The sequence below is a fragment of the Parambassis ranga genome, chromosome 5, assembly GCF_900634625.1.
Source record: "Parambassis ranga chromosome 5, fParRan2.1, whole genome shotgun sequence".
Taxonomy (NCBI): Eukaryota; Metazoa; Chordata; class Actinopteri; family Ambassidae; genus Parambassis; species Parambassis ranga.
In genome coordinates, this window is record NC_041026.1 from 23,877,032 (window position 1) to 23,891,607 (window position 14,576).

General features: G+C 39.6%; 2 protein-coding genes across 3 annotated transcripts; one reads left to right on the forward strand and one right to left on the reverse strand.

The window, feature by feature from the left end:
• Positions 1–1,937: 1,937 nt before the first annotated feature.
• myl2a (myosin, light chain 2a, regulatory, cardiac, slow) lies at positions 1,938–4,038 on the reverse strand. The gene is made up of 7 exons (XM_028405249.1): positions 3,964–4,038; positions 3,630–3,722; positions 3,085–3,160; positions 2,881–2,985; positions 2,721–2,799; positions 2,530–2,578; positions 1,938–2,339 (listed from the first exon to the last, which is right to left on the reverse strand). The coding sequence occupies exons 1-7, from the start codon at positions 3,964–3,966 to the stop codon at positions 2,235–2,237; spliced, it is 510 nt and encodes a 169-aa protein (XP_028261050.1). The 5' UTR covers positions 3,967–4,038; the 3' UTR covers positions 1,938–2,234.
• Positions 4,039–8,594: 4,556 nt separating this feature from the next.
• arl8bb (ADP-ribosylation factor-like 8Bb) lies at positions 8,595–14,292 on the forward strand. Of its 2 annotated transcripts, none has more exons than XM_028405251.1 (7): positions 8,595–8,825; positions 10,405–10,485; positions 10,642–10,715; positions 10,822–10,915; positions 11,361–11,428; positions 11,723–11,793; positions 13,213–14,292. In XM_028405251.1, exons 1-7 carry the CDS (start codon positions 8,703–8,705, stop codon positions 13,260–13,262), a joined length of 561 nt encoding a protein of 186 aa, XP_028261052.1. In that variant the 5' UTR covers positions 8,595–8,702; the 3' UTR covers positions 13,263–14,292. The 2 variants fall into 2 exon arrangements, with proteins under 2 accessions (XP_028261052.1, XP_028261053.1); XM_028405252.1 differs by lacking the exon at positions 8,595–8,825 and adding an exon at positions 9,194–9,341.
• Positions 14,293–14,576: the final 284 nt, after the last annotated feature.

The following is a 14,576-nucleotide window of genomic DNA, read 5'->3' on the forward strand; positions in this document are numbered from 1 at the left end:
ACAGAAAAATTCATCCATTATTGGTAGATATAGACTAAATGCCACCCAGAGAGTGCATTAAATCTCAATGGAAACCTCAGACAGAGTGTTAACAGCTCCATCAGCACGCTGTAAAAGGCTTCCCCCGGTAAATGATTGCTGTAATATTCCTGCAGGGAATTACAGTGTGTGCTCTTCAGCTGTGGGCTCATTACTACAGGTTTTAATATCTGTAATGTAATCTCAACTAGATTTCAGCTAGAGCTGTCATATTTGTCTAACACATAACAGTTCTGTATCTTCTTTTCCATAATGCCACGACACACACGAGTTTTTATTAATTGTGGATACCTATTTGATTTATGTCCTACTGTGTTTTCACCATTGACCACTAGAGGGTGGTCATGTGCTTTTACAGGTTCGGTTTTTAGGTTTACTTTGTGAACAAAGTCTGCTCAGGTCAGCAGTGAGAGGAGCAGGTAATGCAACGCAATGGTAAACCTTCACTGAACCAGGTTGCTGGACTTAAACAAGTACACAGAAGCACATACTTTTCCAAACATTTTATGTTGTTGAATTCATTCATTTTAGACAGCACTTGTAAAGTATACACTCACACTTTATGAAGATAAGATCATCTTGGGCCTTAACAATCAGTTTAATGTACACTGTCTCTCTCTTTTTGTGCTGTAGTATGATGTGAGAAATGCAGCTGCCAGCTGGGAAATGAGAAGTACATTATGACCCTGAGGACTGTAGATCAGCCTTCAATCGATGGCCTTTTAACTGACATAATGGAGGAAGCAGTCATTGTCTTGCATCTGTTTTTTATGGATAAACTAAATTTAAATATCATCTAATAAAATGTTGCAAACCTCTGGCAAAAAGATTACAGCAAAGTTTTTTTTTTCAAAGCATTTAGGAGACATGGTAACTCAATGGGCCATCCCTGGCTTGAGTGGCTTCTTGTTCACTCTACAGAATTCTTTGACACAACATTTACACAATTGATAAAATATTAGAAAACAAATGCCAAAACAAATGTCAAAACTCTTTGCCATTTATTATATTGACATGTAATCCAAATCTAATATCCACAGTTTTTGCTGTTTTGTCTCCACTCACTCCTGAAAGGACCCCACCCCATTTTGTTTGTTTGTAATGGTATGCCTGTTTTTTTTTTAGATTTAATCTGGTGTTAAATCTTATTTTGAGAGAACCTGAGTGGATTATTCCCAATATGGGAAGCCCTGTCGCTGTTTCTCTGACATTAAAGGCATTGACAGACGCTGATAGCAGGTTGGATGTTGTGGATGTTGGATGTGCTCTTTCTCCCCAGCGCCTACATACAACTTCCTCCGTTGCCACATGCATTCTGTTCTTAGAGACAGTTAAAACGGGACGTATGATATAAGCGTAGCTATCTTCTACAGGGTAATACTTTAATGTGGGGTTGTCAAGTAAGCTCCCCCTCTGACCCCATGATGGCAGAACAAGGTATTTTCACCCTCACCCCCTCCTGACCCACCCCTCCGAGCTTTGGCAGTTGTGGTTGGTGAGTGAGGCGAGGATCACTTGGTGGCATCCTTTTGTAATCCTGCTCCTCAAACTGCACAGTATAGCATTACCCTCCCTGCATCAGTACAGCACTAAAATAACAACTTGGCTTTGTCTCACTAAAGCCCCTAGTTTTAGTAGCCAGACGTTTTCATGCACACATACATTACCATATGTACTGCATGCAACACAATGTTATCGGATTGAGCTGGCAAGGGATTTTAAAGGATCACAAACACCATTCTCACATTCACATTCTCTACCTAACATGGAATTACCAGAGAGGCTGGTGTCATCATGTGTTCAGACGATAATCCCATAAACAGGTGAGGTTCTTTTGAGTCTCTACTGTCTTTATTTGTAAAATGTTTCAACGTTGAGTAAAAAACCAGACTGATAGATGTCTTTAAAAAGCTTTATTAGAGATCTAATGTAGACATGACACAAAGAGGCAAGTGGTTTTCAGTGTACAAAATAATAAGGAAAAATAATTTAGCAGGACAGCCACTGTGCTGATGATGTTAGTAATTGTCCATTTTGGGCATTAAGCCAGGATCCTCCTCTGGGCTTCAGTCAACACTGTACAGAAACAACCAATTTGACGCAAATGTTGAGTAAATAGTCCATGGGCAGTGGGTCATTTCCACACCATGAATGAGTAAAGACACTGAATTTCTATTTGACAAGGGCAAAATGGTTTACTCCTGGTCCTTTTCCTCTCCATGAGTGATGATGTGAACCAGGTTCTTATAATCCAGGTTTCCTGCCACATCTGGGGGGAAGGCAGCAAACATCTGCTCCATCTGACCAACAACAAAAAATTAGACATACATCACCATCCGATGCTATGCTTCGTAATATGCATTAAAGGGTCCAACATCATGATCATAATCACAGTGTTGAAAGTAATCATAAAAAAGTTATGTTTTGTTTGGGTCACCCAAATGCACAAAGCAATCTGCTATAATTCTGATAGCATAAGGAACTTTTTACCTCTTCAGCAGAGAATCGATCAGCTTGTGTTGTCAGCATCTGTGTCACACTAGAGAGCACAATCACACTGTATGAGATGTGGAGATCAGGAGGAAATGTGCACAAATGTCTTCTACTAACATCAACGATCAAAATGAGTTAGAAATTGTGAATGAAAGCCTATGCAGCACTCCGTCTGTTAAGCCACTTACTAGTCCTTCCTCAGTACACCTTTCCCCTCCGGATCAAAGACTTTAAATGCGTTAAGGATGGTTTCTTCTGGGTCAGCACCTGGACACAACAACCATTAGAACACATTTTTATATGTTTACATGCATTAAGAGGTCATTTTTGTCTGCAGAGTGTTCTGACCTTTCAGCTTCTCACCAAACATGGTGAGGAAGACGGTGAAGTTGATCGGGCCAGGAGCCTCTTTGAGCATCTCGTCGATCTCTTCCTGTTTGACATTCAGACGTCCTTTGGCACAAAATATTCAACATGAACAGGTGAAGGCAAAAAAACAAACAAACAAAGAAAAAAACCTCACTTGTCTGAATATGACTGATGTCAACATACCTAGAGCAGCAAATGTGTCCCTCAGATCATTCTTGTCAATGAAGCCATCTCTGTTCTGGTCCATGATAGTGAAGGCCTGAAACCAGAAAGAAGCCAGTCACCATTAACACTGTTCTCTTTTGAATTTTTTATGTTCCATCTTTATAGATGAATACTGTTAAGTATTTATAATGCATAACCTCCCCCCCATGGATTCAGTCTGGCATTTGGGGTATGCCCAGCAGTTCATCTGCAGCCTAATCACTGATGACACAGTCTGAATGACTGGGCACCACTGACCCTCATACCAACATACCACAAGCATCAGTGCTGTCAAGAAAATAGACAGGTGGGCATACTACAGCGATGAACAATGGAAATGAAATGACACAGAGGGAAAGCAGAGACCTCTGTGTGGGTGTATGGGTGTGTGTGTGTGTTATTAGCAGAGATCACTGTGGCCAACATGGCTAGCTATAGGCTACTCCCTATTTATGCACCATTTTCAACATTTTTATAGACAAATGCAGAGCAAAGCTATTGGAAACTGGCTGAGTAGCACTTACCTCTTTGAATTCCTGGATCTGCGCCTGTTCAAACATGGAAAATACGTTGGAGTTGGCTCCCTCTGCTGTTCTTTTCTTGGCTTTCTTGGGTGCCTTTAAGCATCAAGAAAGAAGGAACCAGATGCTTTTTAAGATAATGTGTCAGACAGCACAAATACATGAGGTTAAGACATTAAAAAGAGAAATTGAACCCTAAAACTCAAAAGTATTTTTTTTTTATAATTTTTTAAATCATCACAGAAAACCTTTAATACCGATGCCAGTATAACAATATTCCCAAATCTTAAGCATCTTCTCAAGAAAAAAAAATACACACATACACACACTAGCTTACCATGGCTGAGCAGCTGGGAGGTCAAACCAACAATGATGCCAGTGAACAATGGAGGAGATTGTGGGTGGCTTTTTGTAGCCCCAACCCGCAGCTCCACTGGATGATATTTATAAACTATGCCCTCTTTAGGAAGTGACAGGTAAATGGCACTTCATAAAGCACATACAGTATTGTAGGCGCTCATAAACCATGCACACACACCCACACACAGTCCTCAGGAATTGTGACATTATGACTGACATTAGACAAAGAGAGTGGAATAACTTGTCTAGAATATCAAGAGCAAAGTCAAAGAGCATTTGATCCCTTTAAAGTTTAATATTATTGTCTGTAATGTTACAGACTGATATAAGTGAATGAAAGTCATGTAAAATCACAAATAAAAGGTAGAGCTTATAAATTAAAATATGAATTCACCTACTCTAATAAACAATGTCTCAAACAACTCTACATATTCACATCTGTGGGCCAAATTATTTGTTATCACCATTTTTAAGGAAGCACCGCAGCTTAACGAGTGTAATTTACTAACCTGTCAGGACTGTGTGGCGGCCAAGCTTACTCACATGCCTCACAAGCCTGTTCACATCACTAGGGCTGTCTCACCTTTCCCTCACGGCAAAGTGTTTTCTACACACAAGCCAAGGTTGTTTAAATAAAAGAAATACTAACACTAATTTTTTCCATGAGACAAAAAACATGGAGACATTGGTGGGTTACATTCATAAAACTGTGATGCCAACAGACTTAACAAACTGATCAGGAAGGCTGGCTCTGTCATTGGCTGCAGACAGGAGATGTTTGAAGCAGTGGTGGAGAGGAGGACACTGAACAAACTGTTATCTATCATGGATAACCCTGGGCACCCTCTCCTCCCTGTACTGGACAGACAACGGTGCGCCTTTTCCAAAAGGCTCAGACAGCTTCGTTGTCATAAGGATCATTCAAAAATTGCACACTTTGTATTGTACAAATTCTATTCTATTCTATTCTATTCTAGACCAGGAAAGCAGCTTACACTACACTAGTGTTAGCATTAGCGATCTTATGAGGTTAAGCTCATGGATGTCAACAGCAGTAGGTGTGACATACTGAAGTGTGACACTGCTGACACTGAACACATCCTTACAATGTGCTATGACTCCCTGCACCATTAACAAGTCATCTAGGGTCCACTGATGGCTCCCGGGTCAAGAAAAGTGACAGTGACATGTGTAAATGAGCTGAGGTCAAGAGGTGAGGCCACAGGTGTGTGATCTATATAAAGAGAAGCGCTGAAAGCCTGCTTGCACTTGGCCCCTCTCATTGTCAAATATACACAGTGCTGCAGATGAATCAACAGCAAATGGTATGCACTGCATAGTGTGTACAAAAAGGTCAGAGTTAGACCAGTGTTTGTTAACCGCGCTATTAAAAACTTTTCTTCAGTTCTTCTCAGAGCTGAGCAGCCGCTGCAGCTACTGTGGTTGAATGCCATTATCATATGGGCCGAGAGCTGGGATCATACACCTATAAATAGACTAACCTCCTCTAGTACAATGGATATGGACAAATGGCCATTTTGCTGGTTATCTTAAAGAGTAAACCTGAATCTAAGAATATGTGACGAGAGAAAAGCTAATCTCTGCATTCAAAACCCATTAATGAAGTTTATACACAGAAGAAAAACAATACTGACCAGAGAGAGTGAGGAAGCAGTGAGCGTGTGAGCGTCTGATATTTACATTGTTTGTGTGGTTGTAGGACAGATCCAATGACAAACTGAATATGGCAGGACTGGCTAAGGTTGTGATTGTGATGTCCAGCAGGTTTCACAGCTCTAACCAGGCCCATCACATCTTCAGTTTGTTGATGGATCTCTCACAACATGGCCAGCATGACTTTGGCTGTTAGCAAGCATATTCTCTTTTTCTTCCATGAGCACATCTAAAGTCCTTTTACCTCCTCAGAGACTGAGCACAGCCTGTACACACAGCCCCCTTCTCTGTACAAGTAACTGGGCATGTAGATTTTTTGAGGTTAAAACATTAAATAGAGACGATGAAGCCTAAAACTTAAAAGTATTTTTATAGGTTTTTAAATCATCACAGAAAACTCACCTAATAAACAAGTTTTAATACTGATGCCAGTATAACAATATTCCCAAAACAAAAGCATCTTTCTCAAGAAAACCACACTTGTCTTTGCAATAATGCACACACACACAAACACTGGCTTACCATGGCTGAGCAGCTGGGAGGTCAGACCGACAATGATGCCAGTGAACAATGGATGGGCATGTAGATGTTTTCTCCCACTTTCATACTGTCAGTAAAGCATTTCAATTCTGTTACACTGCTAAACAAGCATTTTAACTCATTCTGGCTGTCATGAAGTGTAGAACCTATTACGTGTAACAGCCCAGTTTAGCTGTTGGTGAGATCATTGTGGAGCAGGTGATGAATATTTAAAAGTGTTCATATCGCACTTATTTTATTTTTTTAAATGATGTTTATACAAACTCCTCTGTATATGTAGTTTTAGAAAGAAAGAAGCTGCTTTTTTGTAACTTTAACTTAGACCAAAACAAATCACTATCTGATGGAGTGTTTGCTGCTTCATCTTTTTTTTTTATTAATTGAACATAAGAGATGCTATACAGCAAGATCAAACAGTATGAGTAGTAAATAAACACCAGTACTATATTGGTACTGCCAAACAAGACAAAAACAGAAAAAATAAAAAATAAATAAACAAAAGATAATACTCCTGCTGATGGCCTGGAGAGAGCACACTGGCACGGAGGCAGTTCACAACCACTCACCTCAACACTCAAACCTGAACATATTAGTGTGCTTGTAGTCCCAGGTGTCAGTGCAAAATCACATCACATCCCCCTGCTCTACTGTCTTGTTGCACAACAACTGCTAACAGCGGCAACAACAGGCCAAGTAATCATGATTTTACTGCAATGCTTGACCCTCTGTGAAGCCCGATTGAACAGGTTTTAGTGGCTTAGATAAGGACAGTTGAGCTCTGAGACTCTGGTGCAACCTGATTGATGCAAAATATACACTGATGGGACTGCCTCACTAAGTGTTAAGTGAATGTGAGGCTGTTGTGGTTAGGATTGTCGTGTCTTATTGTGATGGTTACTTCTGACCTCTGTGCCTCTCTCCAGTTTTCAGCTCTTACCGTCTCTCACGTTTGCCTGAAATGAAAAGCAGAACAAACTTTAAGTTGGAATCCACTTGTGCACCTTCACCTCGCTTAGACAACCACATCTGCATCATTAATTACATGAAAAGATGTTACTGTAATTGGAAGAATATTATGCAGATATTTTTGAACAAAACCAATCAGCTTCCAGGAAAAGATGAGACATTGTGTGTATCGGCAAAAATAATTTGTGTACTCTCAATATAATATCATAAAGACATAATTTTTACAATGACAACATGCTGTCAAATACACAGAGCATGTTACTCAATGAAAAGAGGGAGGAGTCATTTCCACATTTTGTACATTAGCATTACAAGAAAACCAGTAAACTGCTCATATGATCAACAGCAGCAGGTAACACACACAAATCATGTTTACTGTACAATAAACCTCGAGGGTCACAAATGTGAAGACTGTGATCCACCACTGTGAAAAAAACACTCAAAGTAAGTATCAGAACAGAACAGAAGATCAGAAAAACCAACATCCATGAAAACTACAAAAAGACAGTAAAAACTACAAAAGCTGTCATTTTACACACATGTGACACAAAGGTAACACATGAAGAAGAGCTGAGGAAAATCCTGTTTGAGACAGGAAGTGTTTTTACATCTGTTCTTTACAGCAACACGCAAACATGTCAGAGTCACACTGTAACTACACACAGAGTGACTAATGAACAGATCCTCAAAACCCCCAGAAACAGAATGTTTTAGCAGCTGAAAGGTGCTCTTACCTCTCTGAAGGCTGCAGCTGGAATGAGCTTTGGAGCTTCTCTGCAGCTCTATGTGTCTGTGTGACAATAGAACACCAACATTCTAATACTGCTGCTGTTTTTTACACATTCAAAGATCAATATTATCCAAAAACTGATTTGGCCCTGGGCCTGTTTAAATGTGTAGAATTCAGTTTAATTAACTACTTGTTACACCAAACATTTTATTAATGTGCAACATACATGTGAAACATGACAAAAATGCACAAACTCTTAGAAAGACACTGTTACAGACACATTATTTGATGTTTAAATACAAAACATCCACTCATCCACTTTTTGTTCCCACTCAGGTTTATGTTACAAGCCTCACAGCAGGTGCGACCTCAACAGGTTGGTTGGGGTAACACAATCAAATCTGCCTAGACACACGTGAAAAGACATTTTGTTATTTCTGTATGATCCGAAACAGATTTGACCGAAAACGGTATTGATTGGATTTACAGGCTTTAAAACGGAATTGTCAAACTAATGGGTGACGTGACGTCATGGTGGCGGACAAGTGAGCAAATGGCTCTAAAACTAATTTGAAACCGGTGTGTAAAAGGACTGTTTAATAACGTGTCGGTGATATGTTGACATGTTATTAACGCCTTATTACCAAGTTCTTAAACGTCACGTGTTTTTGACTGGTTGGTTTCCATAAACACAAGCGCTCGTCAGCAATCACATGACATGACAAAGTAGCTAGCTGCTTCCTGTGTTGACTGCTAGCCAGTTCATATCCAGACAGACGCAGAGAGTAAGACTACTGTTATCCAAGATGTTGGCCCTTATAAACAGGCTTTTGGACTGGTTCAGGTCCCTCTTTTGGAAAGAGGAGATGGAGCTTACATTAGTGGGACTTCAGTACTCCGGAAAAACTACATTCGTCAACGTGATTGCAGTAAGTAGCTATCGTTAGCAAAGACGCACAGTCGGTGCGGGCCCAGGCTATCACCTGGGAGAGGTTGTAGACGTAGGGTTCTATGCATGCTACAACCCGGGTTTTGTCGCAACGACAATCTTATGTTGTCGTTCCTAAACTCATTAGACATGTCTTTACGACTGCATAGCAGTGGTGCTATAAAACCTTTAACGGTAGCTGTGATATCAGCACTTGTAATACTTTCTCTCAGATGTTGTTAAGCTAGCTGGAATGACGAAGTTCTTGGCATGACTATGCAGCTTATGAAAGCCGTCATGTGAACGGACTTGTCATTGCTTTGTAGAAACTGCGAGTGTGTCAACAACCACGACTTGAAAACAATCTGTCTCTTGTACGTTGTGTAGCTAGTAGGGTCGAAATCTGGTACACTCATGGCTACAGACTGAAATAGTTGTTTGGGTAGATAACCAGATTTACATGAAGTACATGGCCAGTAAGGCTTTGTTTACCTATACATGTATGGAATGTTGTCATGTAAGTAGTACCGTCATTAACATCGCCCTTTTAGTTGGACTTGTTTGTTGTCTAGCTTTAAGTCTGTCACAACCTTGTGTGAGTATGGGTTAAGTCTTACATTATGCATGTGATGAAATGAAAGCTTGAACTCTAGGTCACGTTCTAGGCCACAGCACTTCTGTTCCTGTATCTGCAGCGGTCATGTCAGGCGATGTGTTGTCAAATTTGGGCAAAGATAACTTCTCTTTCACATGCATGATATTTACTTACAACACAATCTTAGCAGAAAGTATGACTCGATAGATAATAAATATTATTGTTTTCAGGCTCTGTGCTGCTGTACATTATATTTCAAGAATGTAAAGGAGTGAAGAAAGGAATTAAGAAAAAGCATGCAGGGAAACTATCAAATTAGCTTGTGTACAGAGAAGCATTAGTCTTATGGATCATAGAACATTGTCAGGACTGCACAGCATATTGAGTGCCTTCAAGGCTGATAAACACAAATTTTCTGTGAGCTTATATTCAGTGAAATACATAAAATGTAAACATATGACCAAAGAAGCTTTTCAGTGTCAAAGTGTAAACATTTTGACGTCAATCACATAGTTGCTGTCTGAAGGTGTACAAGGTGTCTACATTAAAGGTAACAGTGGGCAAAATACAGAACTAATTTCCAATGAGTGTAAAGAACACATTACGACAGATGCTGTATAATAAAAGGCCTCCAGCTCCAAATCAGTTCTTTCTTTGCTAATGTGTTTCTTCTCAAATTTCAGCTGGAAAATGGCCACATTAGTGATTCATTCAGTGTACAATATTGGATTTTTATTTAATGTGATAAAGCTCAACTGGTAAAAACATAACGGGGAAGAGTAACAAACAGTATTGTGGAATTATAAAAAAAGGAGACCCATATAATTAAATCAGTTCCTAATTTCTTACAACCCGATACACAGAAATGATTCTTATCTACAATGCTTTTCATGTGACTCTTGAATCAGATGTAACCATGCAGGCTTTTAACAATGTAGCACATCTTCTAACATGTAGCCTTTTGTCTTACATTTGTCATGTGCAGTCAGGACAGTTCAGTGAAGATATGATCCCCACAGTTGGTTTCAACATGCGAAAGGTCACTAAAGGCAATGTGACAATAAAGGTAAGCCAGCAAACGCATGGACAGCTGTTTGCTTTCAATGTTCTGCTGAAATCCATCTTACACCACATAATGCTGTAAATTCTGGATTCTATCGGACAGATCAAGGATATTTAATGTTTTCTGATCCTGACTTGCTTCTGTGCTGTCTTGCCTCAGATATGGGACATAGGCGGACAGCCCCGCTTCAGAAGCATGTGGGAGCGATACTGTAGAGGAGTCAATGCTATTGTGTAAGTATGTTGATGCTTCACATGTCAGCCTGTTGCTTTGTAGCTAGACATGTAAATAGCTTGTTTAGGTTTGACCTGGTTCTAAGAAGTTATTTCCTCTGTGCAGTTACATGGTGGATGCAGCAGACCGAGAGAAGATAGAAGCTTCCAGAAATGAACTGCACAACCTTTTAGATAAACCACAACTACAAGGAATTCCAGTAAGAAGATGTATTTGATCTTCCAAAAATTCATGTCACAGGATGGCCTTGATCATAACATCAATTTCTGTGGGTCCAGTGACTCTAGTCACAAGCTGTGATTAAACTCATAATTAGCATTCACTGCAAGCCATTGGTTGCAGTGGTACGACTGACCTGATGACGTTACATTAAGTGGTCATTTGAAGCCAAGCCAGATTTTTTTTAATGAGATGAGAGGATAATTGGCTTGACAGGATGTGACATGGTAAATTGATTGCTTCCTCCTGCTGTGACTAAACACCTCACACAGGCAGTTTATTTTGTCTGATCAGTAAGGATTCTGTGATGACCAAGGCACATAATTGAAAGAAATCCATTACAGAGGTTGCTCACACTCCAATAATGCTTATAAACCGCTGAACTACATATTGATCAACCCTTTCTCCTTTTTCTTTCTTTTTAGGTTCTAGTCCTTGGCAACAAACGAGACCTACCTAATGCACTTGATGAGAAGCAGCTCATTGAAAAAATGTGAGGAGTATTATAGTTTTGTTTATCATAAGCACTGATTAGCTGGTGGACAAAAGCTAACTTTGCGGTCATTTCTTCATCTGGTATTCTTCGATTTGATAAGAGACTTCCCCTTACACCTCTGTATAGGTTAGAATATGGCAAAAACTATGTAGTCAAGGATATTCACCTTTTCAAGTCTGTAATATTGACTAATACGTGTTATTCCATAGAGTCCACAGTGACAGGTTTAATAGTATCAAACAGTTCTCTCCTTTTCACTGAGATTTCATGTATTCCATGTTTCCTTTGCAGGAACCTATCTGCCATTCAGGACAGAGAAATCTGCTGCTACTCTGTGTCCTGCAAAGAGAAAGACAACATAGGTAAATATGTTTGGGATGTTCCATAGAGAAAACATACATGTTAGGTCAGGCATGCTCTACAGAAAAGTCCTTTTGATTATAAGACTTTAAATGTGGCTGTGTGTCACCATGGTAACTCATATGCCAAAACTAGCCTGCAACCAGTCGGGCCAGTTTTCAGGCTTAGATTAACTGCAGGATTGACCAGGTTTGCACTTTATTTTGCTACTGTGCTAACTAAGATAACATTCACTTTACACCTAATCTATGCCATTTATTACAGTTGGAAACAAAATTATAAGCCGGGTTACGAGAAAAGACATTTTTAACATTTTTTTAGTATCTCAGTATTTAAGTGTTTTTTTATTTGCTCAGTCACAGATGTTTTTTTCCACACAAACCAAAAACTACCAGAGTCAATAATATTAGCCCTAACTGTTTAACCATAGTACAAATCGCTGTTATGCAGTGATACTACGTAGTCTAAGCTTTAACTAAATAACCTAGTGAGCATTTGATCTACATTTAAAAGTACAGCAGTACACACAGCACAACAAGTAAACTTCTGTCTTAACAGTTGTGAAAACATTGGGACAAAGGCGAAAAAAATAGACTTTAAAGGGATTTTAATGCCTACAAAGCAGAAAAAGGATATACAAGTGAGAGATATTAATAAGACGTTGAAAGAGACTCAAACAGTGCAGAACAAGGCCAAGAAGACAGTCAATAGTCCTGCAGAGAAATTAACTGCAAGATTGCAGACCAAAGAAAAACTCAAATTCTGCAGAAAAGATACTTCCAAGCCAGACTGTGGTAAACCAGGGACAACCTGGAGAAAGATTAGACATACTGGAAGTGTGTCATTTGGTCAGATGAAATGAAACTAGAGTTCCTTGGTCACAGATAGGTTGCCTTTGTTTGGAGAAAGATAGAAGAGGCATATAACCCAAATCTACAGAGTGCACTAAGGGTAGAGACACATCAGAAGACCATCAAATCTTGAAGAGCTTAAGAGACTCACCAAAGAGGAAAGGAGTAGGATTACTCAGGATGCGTGCATTAAAGTTGAAATTTTGTTTGTGTGCATGGGAAAATATGTAAGGTCCCTAAATAAACAGAATGTGGGAAATATTTGACAAAGATGGGAAACATGTATATCTTTAAATGCCACTTCAAGCAAAAAAAGTTGGTTATTCTAAATTACTGTCTCCTCACTTTCAGCACAAAACTGTATTTCATCTTTCAAAAAGTTAAACTTAGAATTTAGTATCAACATGTACAAGCATTAAATAACTAAACAAACAAAATGATGAACATCAGCATTTATGCAGAGAACCCGACTGTCAGAATGAAACATTTGTTATTGGATTAATTCAGTCCACATCCGGCATTATATAAGAAGCCGCTCGTGTAAACTTCTATGCTCCCTGCCTCTTGTAGATATCACACTGCAGTGGCTCATCCAGCACTCAAAGTCACGAAGAAGCTGAAAGTGAAACAGCGCCGTCCCCTCCTGGTCACATCTGTGGCCTCAGCCCTCTAACGGTCATGGGTCCTCGACAGTCGTCCCTTCCACTGCCTCTGTGAAGTAATCCAGCTCTCTCTGCTCACTACCATCACCACCTGCACCACCCTGTACACTACTGTAGATGTGTATCCCCTATACATCACTACCATTAATCCAAAAAAAATCATCTGGAGTCTTGAAAAGTTGTCTCACTACTGTGCAAGAAGGTGGATTGTCCATACCCATCATGCCTTATCGCTTGTCATTCCGGACATGCTCTGCGTCTGTGTACATCCTGAAGAGTTCTTTGAAATGGTTTCCAGGAGTTGAATGATATCGCGGCTACACTAAGAAGAAGCTCCTCTGATCCCACAATCAAACATCCATTGTGTTGCCTGTCAGCATTTTGGTGTTTATGTGACAATGTGTGATTCTAGTTTTCAACAGATATTTGCCAAATGATGATGGTTGCTTGTGCTAATGCCTTCAATCCCTGATAAACTCTTAGCAATGTAGCCTGCATATTATTTGTGGACACATGAAGTACAGAATCTGTTCTATTAAGTGACTTGAATCAAAGTTTACATGCAACACAAAGATCAGTTAAAGGTGAGACAATGGCTGCTGTGTCTGTAGTAAAAATCAAAAAGCTTCAAGTGCCTTTGGCTAAGAGAGCATCCCAATCAGACAGTTAGTTGCCCAATACAGTTTTTAACCCGCTATTATAAAACACACAGACACAGCATAAATCCCTTGATTACAGTTAACACCACCTCTCAACAATCTCATTTTGTGTCCTGTAATCACATAAATGCATTATGATGTCTAAGACAAGACAGTGAAGTAGAAGAAAGGATCATGGGAGGATGAGAAAATGTTACATTTGGTTTGGTTGCTGGGTGTTTTGAATGTGGTTTCACTTGTGTCCTGTGAATCTTTAGGTAACTCTGAAAGGTGGATCAGTGTTTGCCTGCCATTCTCAGGTTATTAAAGGATTCTTTTTTTAAAAATTATTGTAGTAAGGGTGTTTCAGTATAAAGCATTGGATACCTGATGTCATTCATGCTTTGCCACACCCTGATGTATTTGTGCAAAAGCCTTATAAGTCCAGGAGCAATGCTGTCTCCTCTTAATACGACATATTGATTGACACACCACTTCCTTTCAGCAACAAGACAATGATTTCTCACAGGTTAGACCACTGTATATTGACCTGCACCTCGCTTGGCCAGTGCACCTCATTTTTTTTTAAACACTTGATTGTGTGAGGTTGGGTGAATTGTCTCCCTGGCCTGAT

Bases quoted from the DNA above. Each gene is read 5' to 3' on its own strand.
- myl2a (XM_028405249.1), bottom strand. The intron at 2,986-3,084 runs GTATGTTGACAT...TTTGTGCCAAAG, and splicing joins GGACACATTTGCTGCTCTAG to GACGTCTGAATGTCAAACAG. The intron at 2,579-2,720 runs GTAAGTGGCTTA...TGTGCTCTCTAG, and splicing joins GGTGTACTGAGGAAGGACTA to TGTGACACAGATGCTGACAA.
- arl8bb (XM_028405251.1), top strand. From the start codon at position 8,703: ATGTTGGCCCTTATAAACAGGCTTTTGGACTGGTTCAGGTCCCTCTTT. The intron at 8,826-10,404 runs GTAAGTAGCTAT...TGTCATGTGCAG, and splicing joins CATTCGTCAACGTGATTGCA to TCAGGACAGTTCAGTGAAGA. The intron at 10,716-10,821 runs GTAAGTATGTTG...TCCTCTGTGCAG, and splicing joins AGAGGAGTCAATGCTATTGT to TTACATGGTGGATGCAGCAG.